The sequence below is a fragment of the Rhododendron vialii genome, chromosome 5a (assembly GCF_030253575.1).
Source record: "Rhododendron vialii isolate Sample 1 chromosome 5a, ASM3025357v1".
Taxonomy (NCBI): Eukaryota; Viridiplantae; Streptophyta; class Magnoliopsida; order Ericales; family Ericaceae; genus Rhododendron; species Rhododendron vialii.
In genome coordinates this window covers 37,127,093-37,146,423 of record NC_080561.1, presented here as the reverse complement: position 1 = coordinate 37,146,423, position 19,331 = coordinate 37,127,093, and the positions used below count along the sequence as shown (strand labels likewise).

General features: G+C 39.7%; 1 protein-coding gene across 1 annotated transcript; it reads left to right on the top strand.

Moving 5' to 3' along the window:
* The first annotated feature begins 2,125 nt into the window (after positions 1 to 2,125).
* On the top strand, positions 2,126 to 7,605 carry LOC131326352 (F-box protein At3g08750-like). Its single transcript, XM_058359107.1, has 2 exons — positions 2,126 to 2,175; positions 6,187 to 7,605. Exon 2 carries the CDS (start codon positions 6,187 to 6,189, stop codon positions 7,375 to 7,377), a length of 1,191 nt encoding a protein of 396 aa, XP_058215090.1. The 5' UTR covers positions 2,126 to 2,175; the 3' UTR covers positions 7,378 to 7,605.
* Positions 7,606 to 19,331: the final 11,726 nt, after the last annotated feature.

Here is a 19,331-nt window from a genome sequence, read left to right as displayed (position 1 = left end):
TCTTGAGTTCTACTCCGTAATATTTATAGGCCATGGTTTCCTATGGTTTTTGCATGTGAATATCTCCTGACTTCACTCCATTGTGCCAAGTGTCCCGTGCAACTGCACATAGTGGGCTAATGGGTGGTTAATAGCAGTTACTTCCCTATTTTGGAGCCAAAAATCAGTCCCACTCCCTTATGCCGTGGAACTAGCAGATAATGGGCCTTCAAAAGCTTCCAATGAAACACCAAGATGCCAAGTGTCCCACGATGGCTTGCAACTTCCAAGTAAAATGCCCATGCCAACTGCTCCTGATCGTGGGCCATTTCACATGCCCAAATTCTAAAATAAATCATAACCTCTCCGAATAATTACTTCCATGGAAAATTATTCGGTGTATCTTATTTTACTTGGGCTTTAATGAATTGGGTCTTGCTCCAAATCATAAAATTAATGTGACTTATTAATTTTTTAGCCTAAGCAACTCATAAATATTGGCCCAAATTAATCGAATTTCAATTAAATAGCCCTCCAGCGCTAGCCCAAGATTTGGTACAAAAAACGGGTGTAAACAGGTAGTGTGTACATTGGGCATGCTCTTTTAGAGTACAGAATTCATTTTCGCATATGATGGGGCTAAAATGTGCCTTTGATGTTTGGTTTCCCAGCTCAAATTGCTGCAGCTGTGGTAATATTTATGAAGCATGGTTCTAGTGGTGGTTTGGAACTTTTGGACGTCAAGCTTTCACTTTGCTGAAGATGCAATGCCATTATTGAGGAATGTGTCTAGTTGGGGATTTGGTTTTGCTTCTGCTCCTAGTCAAGGGTGACTAAGGATGCAAGCCAACTTTTTGTGCCTTTGATTGGCAGTTTGTCTGTATAGTCCGCTCATTTTATATGTGTAATATTCCTAGGCTTACAACTTTGCATCCAATTTTTTGTTAGATTGATGATGTTTTTGGTTTGGCCTTTCACTTTTCTTCATGTATCAATATCTAGTGCTTTGGCTCTAGAGGTTGATACAACAGAATTTGGCTCTACCAAAAATACACAACGGTTCGCGGGCTACTTCTGGATCACACACAAATAATCCGAATCATTCATTAATTTTAAAATAATTTCCGAGTGGCCTTTCAAAAAACGAACTCAATTGGATATGTATAAGTGCTTGATCCAAACTTCAAGTAGTCATCCAGAATTCACGATCGTAAACTGTGAATAAGAAATTGCAAGATTAGATCAACAACTTACATCCAATTGAGTTGATTTTTTTTCTGCAGGGGCCACTCAAAAAATTATTTTCAAATTAATGAATAGTTTGAATTATTTCTGTAGAACCTTTGTGTGAGGACAAAAAGTGGACCCCACTTGCCATTGCATATTTTTGATACCCCAAAATTCGGTACCGATAGCATTTTCGTTTTGGTTGGGCCTTGTGACAGTGGAGTATCAAATTAGATTGGGAATACCGATAGCATTTTCAAGCTCGGAGAGGAGTGTTATTGGTTGATTTCGGCGTTTAGAGTTCTAGGCTTTATTCATCTTGTGCCTGAACTCAATTTTTTTGCGGATGAAAAACATACGAGTAACTCATTTCATCGTGCTCAAGGTATATAAACAAAGAATCACAGATGAATTGTACAGTTACATTAAGCCAAAGTGGCTTATTGGCTTATTTTTTGTCCTTATTCAAATTATTTTCGTATCACTTGGCTTATCCTCATTTTTTTGGAGATTATTGCATCTTCATGACGAGAGGAATCTAAAAAGTATAAAATTTTGATCGAAATCCAATATTTTTTGAATAAAGACGAAAAAAGTGACTTATTTGTTTATTTTTGTTTTTACGTGAGTTTGTTTGGCTTATTTTTGGCGGGAAAGCCAATGGCCTTTTTAGCCGAACCGGGCCTAAATATGATGAAATTAAGCGGGAAACTTTCTGAAAATTTCCCTCTCAATTGAATTAATTTGAATAATTTTCCCTCTTCATTCCTCAATTAATTTCCATCTCCGCCCCTTATCTTGGCCCAATCACCCAAATTTTTCGGAACCCTACAAACACCACAACCCAACTCCCCCCCCACCCCCCCCCCCCCCCCCCCCCCGGAAAAAAAAAAAAAACCTTCATCCCCCGCGTAGGATCCCGCGTTTGCTGTGGATCTCCCCCAACTTCATCCCCCACGTACGATCCAGGTCTCTCTCTCTCTCTCTCTCTCTCTCTCTCTCTCTCTCTCTCTCTCTCTCTCTCTCTATTTGTTTGGTGTTTTGTTTTGTTGTTGTTTGCATTTCTTTTACGAGTGCAGAAATGAATGAACATGTAAAACTTATCTTTGTGGTGTAGCTTCTCTCTGTCGTTGTATACTTGAGTAAGTTCAATTTTCCATTTTCATTAGTGCACGCTAGCATGCTTCCTGGGGTCTACTTTTCTCTTACTGCGGCGTTGGTGGATGGCATAGATTCTAATTCCAAGCGATTTCCGCATATAATAATAAAATTCGTAATAATTTTGAATTCCATGGGGTAGTTTATCGAGTCGTGTTTCAAATACTCTTCCAGAGTACACTCAGATACAACAATAATAATAGATCTAAACCTTTTTCTTCCATTACAAAACTGCAAACGTAATCTAGTCAGTTTTTTCGCCAGTTCCTGCAGACAGCTGAAGCATCAAGTAACGAATGTGAGAAATGGATTTTGGATATTGAAATGTAGGGCAGAGCCCCCATAGAGCTCCGTGGATATGCACTTTGATATCAATATTTTCTTCTACCCCTACTGAACATCATCTATATAGGAAGAGACAAAGAAATATCTAGATACACCTGTCTCATATTCCTAGGCAACTTTTCATTTATTTCCATGTGTATCCTAGATGTATGTATATTCATCAAGCATAATGAATTAGCCCACAAAATACTAGTACCGTAGAAAATTGTAGTAACAAGTCCAATCCTGGTGCATAGTCCTTGTTGAATCATCCATGTTGCTTGCCTGGCATCTTCTTATTAAACACCGAGCCTCTTTGCTCCGATCACAACTTCATTAGTTTTTTTTTTATCCAGATAGTTTGGTAAATTCCCCATGAAAGCAAAGACTTGATGCTTCTTCTGTTTTCCCCTTCCAAAATAAGGTTCAGGACCATTGATTTAATTTATTGTGATAGTTTTTAGTAAATTGGAGTATAAGTGTTTCCATCGGCTCTTTACTGAGGGTGTTTGCAATTTGCAGTGCCTTTGTTAATTGCTCAGTCTGAGAGAATGTATGTTTCTGTGTTAATATTCAAGAGAGACTCTGTATTGTCTTTCATTCTGTACTTTCTACTTGTAATGCCGATTACGAAGACGAAAGAGGAATATCCAGCAGGGTTTTGCCATAGGCAATGGAACAAAGAGGTGAACCAACTTCTCAATCAACTTATCTAAAGAGCAAACTGTATCTTCTAGAGTGATCCTAGACCATGTTACTTCTTGGTTGAATCCCTTTAGTCATATGTTTCGGGCTAAAACCAATATGCAAAGATGGATTTTCATTTTCCCAAAGTTCTTCCAATTTCGCCTACCTGCACCAAAGTTCCAAAAGCCTCAACGCCTTGTTGGAAATGATCATATATATATCAACTGTACACATGTCAATTTCTTTTTGAATCCAGACAAGCACGGTTTGAGATTGAATCACCAGAACTCGCCACACTATAGTCATCGGGATGATGCCTTCTTAAACTAGGCATCAAATCATTCGTGTGGCCCGAATTAAGTTTAAAGCTCTCCGAGTAACCCAATACAAGTACCAAGAATCAAGATATATCTCAGCAGGTAATTCCACTGGGATCCTAATGCCTTTCTTAGCAGGGGAAAGGGATAGAATGGTAGTCTCTACAGCTCACAAATCTTTTAGCCTATACATAAGTAAATCTACATGTGTGTTCAAATGTGTATATAAGCACTCACATGATTTTGGTTGTTGATTTCTCTCCAACTTTCATCCATACGGATGTGGGCTTGCATATAGTTGGTCATGGTATAGCTGATAGTTGGGATGTGTACTTACAAGAACGATGCTCCTTGCCTTGTCCCCTTTAAACTTCTTGTAGTCTTCTCTTTACCCAAACCAATTTTTTTTTGATAAAAACAAGAGAGATCAATAATTTCCCCCCGTGTTATTAGAGCAGAGCCCTAGAGCTCTGATGAGCGAAGTTCCATCAATGGTGTCCCTATGATCATCTTCTTCTTCAATTTCATCCTCCTCTTCTTCCGCTACAACACTTCCTTCAATTCTTAATCTTCTGGTTGCCAATCTCAATTTGCTTGTAAACCCAAAGTCATCATTTGGACGAGTTATGTTCAGATTCACTTAAGCTTATGAATTCATCATGTTGATGGGTCTCTGCAATGTTCAAAACCACTGTTAGGGCAAGGGTGGAGCCTATTTCAATGGATGAATTGTCCTTCATTATATGTTCTGAAGCCTTGCATGCAAGAAATCATCAGCAACAACAGATGTAACATAGTTGGCTATTCAGTCGCTAAAAGTTGAAGTTCATCTCAGAATCCTAACAGCAGAGGAGAAGCAATCTCAGAAACCTAACAACAATGGCAATAGACCAACGGGCAGAGCCTAAAAAGGTTGGAAAATAGACCAAGGGTCCCCATTTTAATAGAAAGAGGGTTGGAAATAAAGGGCGAAGATCTAGTCATGCTAGAGGTGGCTCTAGTCCTAGAGGCAGAATATATTCAACACCCTATCAGTTTCAATACCTCTTTAAGCCTAAAGCTTGTTGAATCTGTGGTAGAGGCCATGACATTGCCTTCCGTTACCGGTAAAGAATGGATTCTCACTTTCAGCCTCAGTTTCCTTCTTTGAGTTTCGCAATCTAGTTTTGGTGCATCCATGGTTACACTCCTCCACCTCCTCCCAATTGGTGCCTTGATTCTGCTGTACCAAATCATATAACCATTCATTTGAAGAACGTAAGTTGCTATGAGCCCTATCATAGTCTTAACAAGTTAATGTAAGTGATAATTGGAAGTCTAACTTCTTTTTGCAAACGAAACTGTAGTGGTGGCAAGGCCCGTATGAGATTTGCTGCTCCGGGACCATACCTACTATTTGCATTGATTTTATATTGTCTCGTGTTGGTTTATTTAGGTTGTGATTCATTTTTCTGGTTTTTGTTTTCTCTAATACGGAAACAAATTCCTTTCGGATCCTTATTTGGTATCCCATAGTCAAGTACTATCCTTGGATGAAACTCTCCTAACAATTAATTGCCGGCATATGTTTCTCGTTGTAGAGTCTTTAGTGTACAAAATACCATGCGTTTCTAAGTATGGGGCAGTATCAAGACTTTTAAGAAAGGGATCATAATCGATCGAATGCCACAGACACCCAATATAGATTCTGCACGTGTTCTCTATGTTCAACTAATCAATTTCAACTAAATTTCCTCCAATAACAACTATAAGTGAGTGTTTGAATGCATAGAAATCAATCCATTGGAGTTGCTTCATGTACTTGTGTATGGGTTCGTAATGCGTGTGCATATTAACTCTCACATTTCTGCTATGAGGTTTTGTTGCAAATGCCTGATAACTTTGAACCCAAGGCAGATATTCTCTTATGTGATTCTGGAAGTAAATTTTTTCCTGTGTCTGGTCCATTTTCCTTATGGACTGTGAATGTTCTTGGGGTTTTTCATTTTTAGATGATCTTATGTATTGCCTTTTCAGCTTATGCGGATCATGCTCAGGGGCGGAGGTGTGTAGGGGCCCGGGGGGGCCCCGACCCTGGCTCCTCGAGCATCCGAATTTTTTATTTTATATATTCTTGATTTTAAATACTATTGATAATTATTTGTGTATAGTTAATTATAATCTTAATAATTTTGCTTCGATATGATAAAAAACTGTTTATTTTACATTCTCATTTCTCAATTTCTTTCATAAATAAAAAATAAGCACAAAGCATATTGAAATAGCCTAAAGAATCAATTCAATGTACAAATGTAATGAGCTGAAAAGTAAAAACCTTATGATATAATAATTATATGTTCCGATAAAAAATGTGTCTGTTAAGTTGGCCCTCCTGTTCACAAAATACTGGCTCCGCCACTGATCATGCTGTGTGTTTTGTCGTTTGATTCAATGTTGGGTGTCCTTGGTGGATTTGTGATCAAGTTTGTCTTATAGTTTCTTCTATCCTCATTAGATGACTGCACGAGCAGTTTTAAATGCGAGAGCAGGTCGCAAAAACTATAAACTGGTTCCCTGTTCGAAGAAAAAGGTGAGCGGTGAACCTTCTCTGCCTGATGAGCTGATATTCTACATCCTTGTTTGGCTTCCGGCCCACGTTCTTTACAATTCAACAAGGTACGTTTGTTGGCAGTGGTATAAAATCATCCACGATCCTCTCCTCTGCAAGGAACAACTCCTTCATTCCAGTACTGGCTTGTTATTGCAAGACCACCGTGTTCCACATATTGCTCAATTTGCAGAGTTTGGGGAAATGAGTGCTACACTTACAGACATAAAATTTAAGTTTCCTAGCCGGGTTTTGTCTACCTGCAATGGTCTAGTACTTTTTCGCAATCCACATGATCCTTCAACATTGCATGTAGCTAATCCTCTCACGAAGCAAACGGTAACTGTTCCTCCATTTAAATGCCATCCATATGGCTCTTGTATCTCATTTGCTTGTGCTTATTCGAAGATGGGGTATAAAGTGCTGTGCACCTATGGGCTTGATGGGGACAAACACAACTGCGTGATGTTAACTCTGGGCAAAGATAATGCATGGAAACAGATTAACCGTCAAAAGTTGTCTGATCGAGGATGGAGTATGATCAAATATCGTCCATTCTCTATAGGACAATTTCTCTACTGGGCTGATCGTCGAGAAAAGTCTGTTGTTGTTTTGGATGTGGAATCTGAATTATTTAATGAGTTTCGTAGCCCAGCAGTTTTGACTTGGAGAAGTCATAGTTCTATCTTTTATCTACGAAGAGGAAGAACACTAAGTTGCTCGCTGATGACTAAATGTAGAAGTTTGATGGATGTTTTGGTCTTATCTGATCCTACATCTGGTGAGTGGAGGATGCTCTACAAAATTGACTTTGGTGCTCAAAAACATTTATTAACCGGCATGATTCATGCCTCGTTCCCTCCTTCAGGGGATGAAGCTCTTCTTTTTGTCCCGATTGCTTGGGTGAACAAGGGTGATGTGCTGGTTTTGTATATTTCAAGGCCATCAGGTTATTCGGGCTCCTACTTTGCTTTCAATGTCAAGACTGGAAATTTCTTCAAAGTTGGGAGTAATGATTATTGTGTCTTTGATGTTTGTTGTGGTTATGCCCACAGCCTTGACTCGCTGACACCCGCCGAGGTAACAATTCACAAGTAGCAGCAGCAGTAGTAGTGGCCATAGAATCAAAATCTATGTCTTAACGTCGTTCTTTTTTTTTTTTTTTTGGTACTTTGGAAATTCATGCCTTAATGTTATTCGTGTCAGTATTATCTATTCCTGAACTTCTTGTGTTTGTTTGTGGAAGTGACAGTGAGACTATCCCAGCTAATAAACCTTGGATGTGTTTCTTATTTAAGTTAATAACATCAATTGTGTTATTGGTTTGGGACGTTGGTTCCTTATTGGAATCTGAAAGGTTAAGGTATTTGTTTGGGACTTTGGACTTTTGGGTATGCCACTTTGTGTATGAACCTGTGAGTTGTGTGGTTGAGCCTTTCTTCTTGTGAGAGGAGGTAATAATTAGAGGGAGGCTTTTTGTGAGGGAGAGGATAGGGAGTAGTAGCTTACCCGTTTTCTTTTAAAGTGTTGGTGCCCTAGGCTTCGTGGGTGGAGAAGGTTGAGGAGCTATTAGCAATGGTTGCTTCAGCTTTTATCATGTTGGAATCCATAGTGTGGAACCTTGTTTCAGTACTAAGAGAGGTGTTTGTGGCTGGTTCTTTTGTTAGTTATGCTGTCTGGTTGGATGAGTTCTCTCTTTGTGCACATTTCTTTACTGTGTACCTCTATTACCTCAGTCTGATCGCTTGTTTGATGGCCCTCATAATGTTGACTGTATTTGTGGCATTCATATGGTGTAAATGTGCTCATGTTCAGATGTTGTCAATTTGGGGGTTTGTCCCATTGTTTTCTACCTACCCTTGGGGGGGTTGTCCCTTGGGAGGTTTAGGCTTTCCTGGGGGGCATGTCCCTAGATTTCATATGCACCATTCTCTGCTACCGCTGTCCAGTTTATAGTGGACTGTTATGGCTGTTGCTGCTACTGTCTGTTCTTGTTGTTATGGATGTTATGGCTGTCTGTTCTGTGTTCTGTTTACTTGAGACAGATCCTGTATCCTACTTTAGTCCAGCAGCCAAGCAGTCTAAATTCTTGTAATTCTTGTTAAGAAGCAGCAGCCAAGCAGTCGGATGTTTCTCTGCTGTGTTATCACTGTTATGTGAAAATTCTGAAGGGAACTGCTGCTATTGTTATTCTGGTCTGTCCTGTGCAGACCAGCATCTGAAGTGTCTGGCTGCGATTGAAGTGTGAGCTTAACAGCTGATCTGTAGAACATGTTGAGGCTGCTGCTGACCTGTTTTGCGGCTTCCTGGTTTTGAGGGCTGCTGCTGTTTTTATTTACCTGCTCGGCCCTCCGGAGCTAAATGAGCTAAATGAGCAGTGCTGCTTTTGATTGTCATGGTTAGCTGCTGCTAGTTCAAGCTAAATCTAAGTCATAGCATGCTGCTATGAGCCTTTTGTAAATGATCTGATTGCTAATAAATTGGCGTTAGTAACCATTATGGTTTCATTTTGTCCTCATTATCCTCAATTGCCCTGTTGTTTCCGTTCCCTCTATTTTAGATGGCATGGAAACATCTGGTATCTTCTTAGTATATTGTAGCCATTTGGCATTAGAGTCAATTTTCTTATTCTTCTTTTCTTTCTTTTGTTTCCTTCTGGGGTATGCCCTTTGTAGGTTGTATATTCGGTTATCCTTTTTTTCTATTTCAAGCTAATTTATCCAAAAAACCTCAATTGTGTTTTCTCACTCGTTATTTGTGTTTCTAGGTTCAAGTTTTATTGCTGATTGCTATGGAATGCCGTTTTCTTTCATGCATCTAAAGTTTTAAATATCAGTTGTTATATAGGTAGTGTGTCGGCCCGTATGTATGCATCGATTCTTGCGTTTATCGATACCGCTACATCATAATATAACTATAATTGAAAAAATAAAAATTGCATTTGTATCAATCAGTTTCTGTTACACAACGGTTCCTTTATGGTTCGTGGATCGGTTCCTAAGTGCTGCACTAATTTGCCTACTCTAAATTTTTTTTTTCTGTCAAAAATAATTTTAAAAAATTCAAGACCGTTAAAATTGATTCCCACCTGCTACGTAAGGTTTGGTATTTCTAATACCATTGCGCTGCGATCAATACTGTTATGTGTTCTAATTCGCGTCAAGTTATCCAATCTTACTCTCTTGTTGTGAGCTCTAATCCCTTACTCACATTTCATACGTGCCCCCCACCATTTGCATCACCCTTGCCTTTATCCTGTAGACTTCAATCATATATTTTGCACAATTTGTTCGTGTATTTATCGATGTGCGAAATGTATGTACAAATTAAATGATTCAAACGCCGATTGTGGGCTCACGGATAACCCAAAAACTTGAGGTTTAGTTGGGTTTGGAGGATAGGAACTAGGAAGTCTTGAGAGGAGATTTATTGGGTGACATGAAATTGAAAATGCTCGAGTGCTTAAAAAAGAGCCTTGGCAAAGCGTGAGGTTAAGTACCAATTCCTCTTTCGACAAGATACTTGATTTGATCTGTTCTCTTTTCTCCGCCTCCTTTTATTCCCACTCCAAATATAGGTACTGATCTTAGCTACCGAAAATGTACACTCCATGCCATCTTGGATCCTAAACAAACGATAAAAAGACATTATCTTGTTGAGAATAATTTCCTAACTTACTTCATAAAAAAAGAAGAAGCTTAATTTGTTAAAGTACAGTAGCTGCATCAACTATTGAAGCCGTTAAACCAAGTGAAGTTAGTTCAAGCCAGAACTCAGCCTCAGCTCCACAGCTCCACTGAGCCCTATCCCACTCAATTAGTTTGTTGAGGTCGTGCAGAATTAGTCAGGTTGTTAGTCAAAAAGATTCTTTCTCTAGTTGTATATAAGTGTAGATCTGATGTAATTCATTATTTATTGAGAATTCAAGAAATAAAACACAAGTTTACTTCTCTCTCTAAATCTTGTTATAATTGGATATTTGTAAGCGCTTGATTGATTCGTCCAAATTTTGTGTGTAGATTAAGCACTTATATACCTACATTAGATTGAGTTGGTTTTCGAAAGGCTAGTTAAGAAATTATTCTCTACAACGACAATATTGTAGAGAATATCTTGCCTTTTAAAATGACACCGTAAAACAAAATGGCAAATCCACTTTGTTTGGTTTTGACTTTTGAGAAAAAATTTGATGGAATAAGTGGTAATAAATGGAGGGAGATAGATAGAAAAACTTATTAAGAATCGTGCAGAGAGTAAAAAAATTTCTCAAAGAAAAATACACTGCACATTAATTTCGAAAGTAAGAGAAAAGTTCAACAAAACAAAGAGGGAAATGATTTTGCCACTCCTTTTTTTGTTAACACCACTCCCCTGCAAGTGTATTTTTGGACCAAAAATACACTTGCAGGGGAGTGGCGTTAACAAAAAAAGGAATAGCAAAATCAACAGCCAACAAAGAATAGAAGTATTCAGATTTCAGTGCAACTTATTCTACAGGGGAAAAAAAAAAAACAGAAGCAAAACCTGCAAAAGTTATGGCAGTGGAATTGGCTTTGCCCGGGTTCGAACCGGAGACCTCAATGATAGGGAATAGCATATGGTAAGTGTTCTGAACTGCCGTGAGCCGAAGTGGTGTTGTCCCAATCTCTCTGTGTGGAGATGGTGAGTCCGACTTTTTAAGGGTTTTGAATTTTGAATTCTAATAATTATCTTATTTTTCTTCAATCATTACTATCATCTCTCTTTCTCTTTCTTTCCAAATATTATTCATATTTTTAATCATTACTTTTATTACCTATAAATTCAAATTCAAAATCTCTCAAAACGAACGGGATCGTAGGTACCGATGAATACCAATAGTGTAAGGCCCATATCATCTAATTCCCATGTACCTTTTATTCAAACAGCCGATGGATACATGCATGTTACTCATGCAGGACAAGTGTCTACTTCTAATGTGTCTCTCACTGATACTTATCTCATGCCTGCTCTTACTTTAAATTTGATTTTTCTTGGTCAACTTTGTGAGCTTGGACTAAAAGTCATCTTTTCTAATTCTGGTTGTCAGGTGCAGGATCCACAGACAGGACAAACCCTTGGCATCGGGCGTAAGACTAGACGTTTGTCTGAGCTCATCAATCTCCGCCTCCCCTCTTAACATACTTCCTCTGTTTGTTCAACTACTTCTGTTTCATCCACCAAATCTCTAAGTCTTTGACATTCTCGATTAGGTCTTGTGTCTTTTGGTTGTTTGCTGTCATTAGTTTCTAGTGGACAATTAGGTTTTGTTAAAACTGAACAAGTTGATTGCATGCTATGTCAACTCACAAAACAACCTGCTCTTTCATTTAATAAAAGTGACTCCATATCATCTTTCCCGTTTGATTTAATTCATTCTGATGTTTGGGGATCTTCTCCCAATGCCACTATGGGGGGATCCAAGTACTTTGTTATCTTTGTCAATGATTATTCGCGTTTTACTTGGATATATCTTTTGAGAAATTGATCAGACTTAAAACAAACTTACTATGACTTTGCTAGAATGATTCAAACACAATTTGGTCGATCTATCAAAATATTTCGTTCTGACAATGCCATGGAATATAAAGAGACCAATTTTTTTTTTTACAATTTCTTCGCGACAATGGTACCATTCTTCATCGTTCATGTCCTGGTACTTCCCGACAAAACGGGCGTGCTGAACATAAACATCGACCATTCTCGACACTGTTTGCCCTCTTCTCATTTCTGCCTCTTGTCCTGAGCATTTTTGGGGAGAAGCTGCTCTTACTACCATTTATACCATTAATCGGGTACCTTATCATTGGTAATCAATCCCCGTATGAGCGATTATATCATGTTTTACCAGACTATAATCATCTTCGAGTTTTTGGATGTGCTTGCTTTGTTTTACTCCAGCCCCATGAATATACAAAGTTAGAATCTCGAGCTCGTCTCTGTTGTTTCTTGGGATATGGCATTGAGCACAAAGGATATCGTTGTTGGGATCCTCAGTCTAAGCGTCTTCGTATTTCTTGTCATGTCATTTTTTGGGAACATTAGATGTTTTCTGCCATGTCAAAATTTCATATATCATCCATTTCATCATTCTTTACTGATCCTTCGATAGAGTTATTTCCTGATGACTTTGACACAGGTTCTCTTCCTAAGCTCTCACAAACAATCATCCCCGAGGTGCCAGTCCTGCCTATTGATCCTGCCCCTCCTTCCGTTGAGTCCTCTCCCATTGACACTCCTACACCACCTCCTGTGTTTGATGATCAGTTTATTGATCCTCCACCAGGTCGGCCTACTCGAGTAACTCAATTATCTGTTCGCCTTTGTGATTATCATTGTTTTTCTACTATTCTTTCTATGCACGAACCTCACTCATATCATGAGGCCAGCTCTAACTCTCTTTGTCGTTGTCCTCTTCCAGCTGCAAGTTCCTAGCCTCTTCTTCCTTTTTTAGCCTCTTGATCTCTTTCTTGAGTTTTTTCACCTCGCCACTTGGGTTTTAGCGGTAAACCACCCAAGGAACGAACTTGAAACGCTTGCTACGTTTTGATTGGAAAAGGTTTTGTAGACTGGTTCGTCGTCACCTTTGATATCTGAGGTTCGGGAGCCAGATTACGAGAGGGAAAGGATTTTAAAGCACCCCTCTCGCCCAATCCGGAGATCAGTCTCTACTTGGATATTTGTAAATCATTTTTTAGCCAGTTAGAGTGTGGAAACAGTTTAAAGGGATTAAAACTGTAATATGTTGGCAAGATGTAATAAGATGACATGCTTGCATTATTGAAATAGTAAGTATAGGATGAAAATAGACTCCTGTGGGAGTTCTAAACAAATTGGAAGACACTGTCTTAGAATGAGAAAGGAATCAGCATGCACTGATCAAGTCACTTCATGCTGACCACACCTGCGTACGCCACTCCACCACATGTGTACACAAATAAGTTTAAGACCAAAGCTCTTATTTTCAACCATTTGGGCTCTGAAAATGACCAGTGCTCACCCAGGACAAACCAAACAGTTTATAAGACAGGTAATATATAGTTAAAAGTAGTTAAAAAGAGCTATGGAGTCACAAAATGAATAAAACACCCCATAAACAGCGTGGGGATAAAATAGAGGCCAAGGCCTAGTTGTCCATGCAAAGGCCAGCCGCTGGTCAAAAAGGGACCTGCGTGCGCGGGTAAACCACTACAACACACAGGTTTGAGCCTGCTGACTAGTGCTTGGTTTTACATGTTTCTGGGTTCTGAGAAATGTTCAGAAAGACCCCAGGGGGATTCCATATGAACATAAATGAGTATTGAAAAGGTAACCAGCAATTTTAACATGGAAAAGCAGTAAACTGGTTATTAGGCATGCTCACAGTGATGAATAGACAAGAAACAAAGCATAAAACAAAGATCCTGACCCCACTCTGGATCTGCACGCTAGTTCACAAGTGGAGTATGCGGGTTCCGAACCTGCGTACGCGGGTTCGTCCCAGACAGGTCCCAATCCCCACGCAAGATCTGCGCTTAGCCACAGAGTGGCACACGTTTACTAACGACCGACGCACGCTGGTCCCTTGCTCACACAATTTTTGTAACCTGCTAGCCTTAGGGTCAGAACTGGTATTGATTACCAGCATTAACCCTGTCAGTCCCCCTCAGGGATCAGAATAGAAAAACAGTACAAAGGTGTATACCTTTGGTTTTAGGTTTGAAAAGATGATTGAGCTTGAGTTGGAAGGATGAATGGAGGATGTTTAAAGGGTAGAAGTGTTGGTGGATGGAGAACAAGTAGTAAGTTGGAAGCTTGGTTTGAATGCCCTTTGTATCTCTTTCAATGAACAAAGTTAGTAACCTTTGGCTTGTATCCTTTTTTTTTGTAACCCTTTGGAAGGAAGAGTGAAGGGGTATATATACGGCAAAATCTTTCCATTAATGGAAATCCTCCATTAATGGAATGCTTAATGGAAACTTTCTAGAAACCTTCCATTAATAGAAACCCTCCATTAATGGAAATCATTCCATAAATGAAAATCTTCCAGAAACATTCCATAAATGGAAAGCAAAAGGTCGGCCGAAACTTTAACTAACGCGCGTTGGTCGTGGATCTATGCATGCCAGTCAAAGCTGACAGGTGCTAAATAAACCAACGCGCGTGGAAAGGAAACCTACGTGCACCAGTAGGGTTTTGGTTAGGTTTGGTTCAGGTTAAAAGGGTATCAGTGATAAGCCCTAAATAGTGTAAATAATGGGGCTTATCTATCCCGTTTTTCTACTCTTGCAAGCGCTTTTTACTTATTTCTATTTGATTTTGCGCGCAAGTTGTGTTTTTGTTGGAAAGTAGGTAATCAGAGCGAAAAGGACGTTTCCAAGGCTCCCAATAATCCCCGGAGGAATCCGGAAGCATTCGAGTACGTGTGGCTCATTAGGAATCGCTCCCCGAGTCTCAAACGAAGTGATCAAAGCATGAAAGGAAGGTTCGGGGCTCTCAAAGACCGGAAGAAAGAAGAAAACAGCACAAAACCAGCCAGAGAAACATGGGGTATCAATACCCCTAACACTGGGTATCAATACCAGGAAGCATGCTGTCCAGAGAGGACAGAGGTATCGATACCTCTTTTAGGGGTATCAATACCCGGTGTCTGCGCACGAACTTTTTAATGGCATTTTTGTAATTATTTTGTAAAGGGGGTATATATACCAACTTAAGCCCGATTTCAGGGCATTCAAGACCTGCTCCTTCTCTCTCTACCTCCCTCTCCTCTCAAACTCTTCATCTCTCTTCAAAGGAGATTGAAGAGTTGGGTTTTGAGGTATTTCATCTTCATTAACGTTATAGGTACGGTTGAGATCTTTCGTAATCTTAAGTTTATTTTCGTTTTTATCCATGAATCGTTTTTATCTTTTTATGCTTGTTCTTCATTCTTGTTTTATGGTTGAGTAGTGATAAAGGCTTGGTCATGGGGTGATTTCTATCTCGTGACTTGGGTAGTTTAATGGCTTCTTTCATTTCTTGTACTTAATGTGGTTTGTGAATGGATTAAGTTCATTTTTATGTAACAAAACCTAGGGTTGTTAACCTCTTTGATTATGTGTAGGCAATGACTTGATCTCTTGCCACATATAATGCTTGGAGCTATGTCACTCTAAGTGTTTGCCAAAATGCCTCAAAGAACTTGTTGAACTCTAATCTTTGGTCTAAACTTAGGGTTGTTAACTTCTTTGATGCCGTGTCGACAAGTCTCCTTGGCACACGGCATGCTTGGAACTCTGTCACTCTAGGTGTTTGATAAAATGCCTAAATGAGTTCCTTTCCATCTCCAAACCTTATTGTATGAGTTAAACTTGATTTTCATGGTTAAATCTTCCGAGTAAGATCAAATGACAATGACTCTCACTTGAGTTATCGAAGAGAAGCGTTGAACGACCTAAGTTATGGGCGGAATAAACCCCTAGACCTTGCCGCTTTTAATTTCTAGTCAAACTTCATTTTCAATCAAGTTAGGAGGTAGAGAGAATTTCTATCACTCAAAAGTTGGCCATCTCAAAGCCGAACCTAAAGGTTGGCGGTCCTAACGCTAAAAACCCTTCGTAAATCAAACCTCCGGCCTAGCTCCATTGGCTCCCTGTGGATTCGATCTCGGACTTCCGAGTTTATTATGCTGCAACCGACCTAGCCCTACGCTTGGGGCGCTCTTTACTAGGACACACTTTGGTCGAGCAAGCATTTTTGGGATACCCCATGTTTCTCTGGCTGGTTTTGTGCTGTTTTCTTCTTTCTTCCGGTCTTTGAGAGCCCCGAACCTTCCTTTCATGCTTTGATCACTTCGTTTGAGACTCGGGGAGCGATTCCTAATGAGCCACACGTACTCGAATGCTTCCGGATTCCTCCGGGGATTATTGGGAGCCTTGGAAACGTCCTTTTCGCTCTGATTACCTACTTTCCAACAAAAACACAACTTGCGCGCAAAATCAAATAGAAATAAGTAAAAAGCGCTTGCAAGAGTAGAAAAACGGGATAGATAAGCCCCATTATTTACACTATTTAGGGCTTATCACACCCCCCAACTTGGACTTTACTCGACCCGAGTAAATGACAAAAGAAACTATTTAAAATCCTATACAATCTTCCCAACTAAGATAAGGTACAAAACATATGCTCAATGCTTTCCGAAACGGCAAAAGTCTAAAAATTTTCTCCCAAAAAGGGGTCACAACTCACTCCGCAAACATGCCATGCACCATGATTCACAAACTTTATTAAAGACAGCATGTGAGTAAGTTAAACACAACGAGCCTTGGTTCCAATGCTCACGAGGGTAACGCTCAACAAAGAAATCACTAGAACGAAGTAGAATGTATCCCATGATCAAGCACAAAGGGTTTATGCAATAACCGAAACAAAAAGTTACGCATATCACTAAATGAATTTGCTTGCAAAGAGGTGAGAGTTCAATATGCACAGAATACTGAAAAGAAAATCACAACAAAACATAGCTAAGTACCACAAGCTTTTGGGAATGCATAGCAGGGAAAACATAGGCATACTCGAAATCAACTAAGGACTTTAATTAGCTTTTAATGAGTGACGGGTCAAAAAGAATAGGTTAGACAAAACGGTTGCCGGTCTATGCTAGCTAGGGAACAACTACCCCATGACCGGGAACCATAACCTACGACTACCCTGCTCATCATGCTATCAACCAACATAAAAAGAACTACCAAAAGAACAACATAAAATTTGAAAAACAAAGACACTATTGACTCAACCACCGACTCGATAAATAAAAGTGAACAAATTACAACTACTAGTACCACCCTTTAATACTAACTACTACTCACCACCTTGTCCACCACTTGCACTTGGACCAAAAACCATCTCCATATCCTCCCCTCGGAACATGCCGATTCCAATTCTTCGTCCTCCTCAACCTCGTCACTGTCCTCAGATTCCACCTCCGATGGGGCGACATACTGTTCCCCCGTTGGGCATCGTTGAGTCAACCACTCCACTTGGTGTGCTTGTCGAGCCAGCATTTTCTGATCCACTTTCTTATCCCTTTTCATTTTCCTGTTTTCCTTCACCAACCAAACAGCCCTTCAAAAGATTTTCTTGAAGTTTGGTGGAAGAAATTTGGGTTTTGGTGGAGATTTGGGTGAAAGAGTGAGAAAGGGAGTTATGGAGTTAGAGTTCTTTACTTGGAGAAAACGTGGATGAGAAAGAGAGAGTGGATGAGAGGTTTAAATGGGGGGGGGGGGGGCAAAAATATTCAGAATTTTCGTGTACTGTAGCGGGGTATTGATACCCCGAATCTCGGTATTGATACCGGCTGATTCTCTGGATTTCTGCTTCACAGGGTATTGATACCCAAATTTGAGGTATCAATCCCTCATGGTCCACTGGCCTCAGAATCTGCTTTTTCTTGTTCTAATAGCCATTCTGCTTAATTATTCTCCCCGAGCATGTTCTAGACTCCTCAAAATATACCCATAACTAAAAGTAAACTCCATTCCCACTTCACACAAGCCTCCAAGCATCCGGTTTCTTAGGTTTAACAAAAAGAAAGGACTCAGACTTGGTTCAAAAATGGTGCAACGGTGACAATATGTGGTTTAATCATAAAAAGAATGCCTTGTATCATATTCCAAGTACACCTAGGACTCCATCAAAATGCATAACCGAAATCAAAGGTACTCAAGTATGTACAAGAGAAGATATTCAACTAAACTACGGGTACGATGTCCAAAAAGCATGGGATACAACAAAAATTGAACCTCCACTCTACGCGTTTAACCGACTCAAATGCACTTAGCACAATTCAATCCTCATACTACATGAACATGCTAATGGAATGAGTTGGTTATTTACAAAAAATTTGGTTCATACAAACCGGTGCTTTTGCCACTTACGAATACAAAACGAGCATATGCAACGTATCTTAACAGCAAATTTACTACAACATGGGAAGATTGCACAAAAAATATCTACACAAAATCGAAAACGCAAAGTAACTATAATTTCCTCCCCCCAACTTAAAATGAGCAGCGCCCTTGATGCAAAAAGACGGAAAATAAGGAGAGGGAGAACAAAAATGTACCGACATGGTGGAATGTCAACCACCCGATACCTCGACCAAGTTGGAGGATTTTGCGTTATTGCCGCCGTTCGTCATCGGAACCGCTTCCAAGGCCCACTCCTTTGGCCCCGCCTTTGGAACCATAGCTAGTCGCACTAGGCCATCGCCGGAGCTTTCTTGGTCTTACAACCGCGACACGTAGTCGCACCCATGCTTAGGGCTCCTGAATGCCTCACTCACCCCGGCTTCTAGACCTAAACTACCAAGGCTGGTGCAGTAGCGTGTTGCCCTGCAAAAGACTTAAGAACCGACTACCTACTAAGAGACAAATGACATTAGTACCGCCGGCTCGTGGTAGCCCGGCAACAAAAATTATTATGAACAAGTATTTAAATCCACCGAATCGTCACGTGATTGAACGGGTACTACTTTTCTCCCCATCTCTCACTCAAAGCGCCGTAGAACGAGTCATACAACAACTTTGAGTTAGAGACAGGTGGCTATACCAGACCATCAAAAGAGAAAAACAAAAACAAAAACAAAAAAAAACAAAAAAAACTAGAAACTAGAATGCCAAGCTCAAACATTTTCAGTCAAACATGGATTTCGAACATTGATTGTGCCTTTAAGAGCTATTACCATGAGCACATCATTCCACCCCAAAATCTTGGTCAAAAATTGAATTTGGCCATACCACAAAAATAGATACTTTGAGTAAAGTAATTGCCGAAGTCGTTTGAGAAATTTAAGTTCAACAAAGTGAGCATTCCAAACTATATTGAGTTTCAGACTGTTGACAAAATCTACAATGTAAGGATGGTAAACCAAATCAAAGTCATCAACACCAAGAAAATCAATATGTTCCACTCCCACAAAATCTTGGAATGGTGAAGACTCAACAGGAGTGCCGACAACATATACAGAATTCTCATGAGGAGAACATTGGACATTAAACTCATCACAGCATTCT

Coding starts and splice junctions, on each gene's coding strand:
- LOC131326352 (XM_058359107.1), top strand. CDS start 6,187: ATGACTGCACGAGCAGTTTTAAATGCGAGAGCAGGTCGCAAAAACTAT.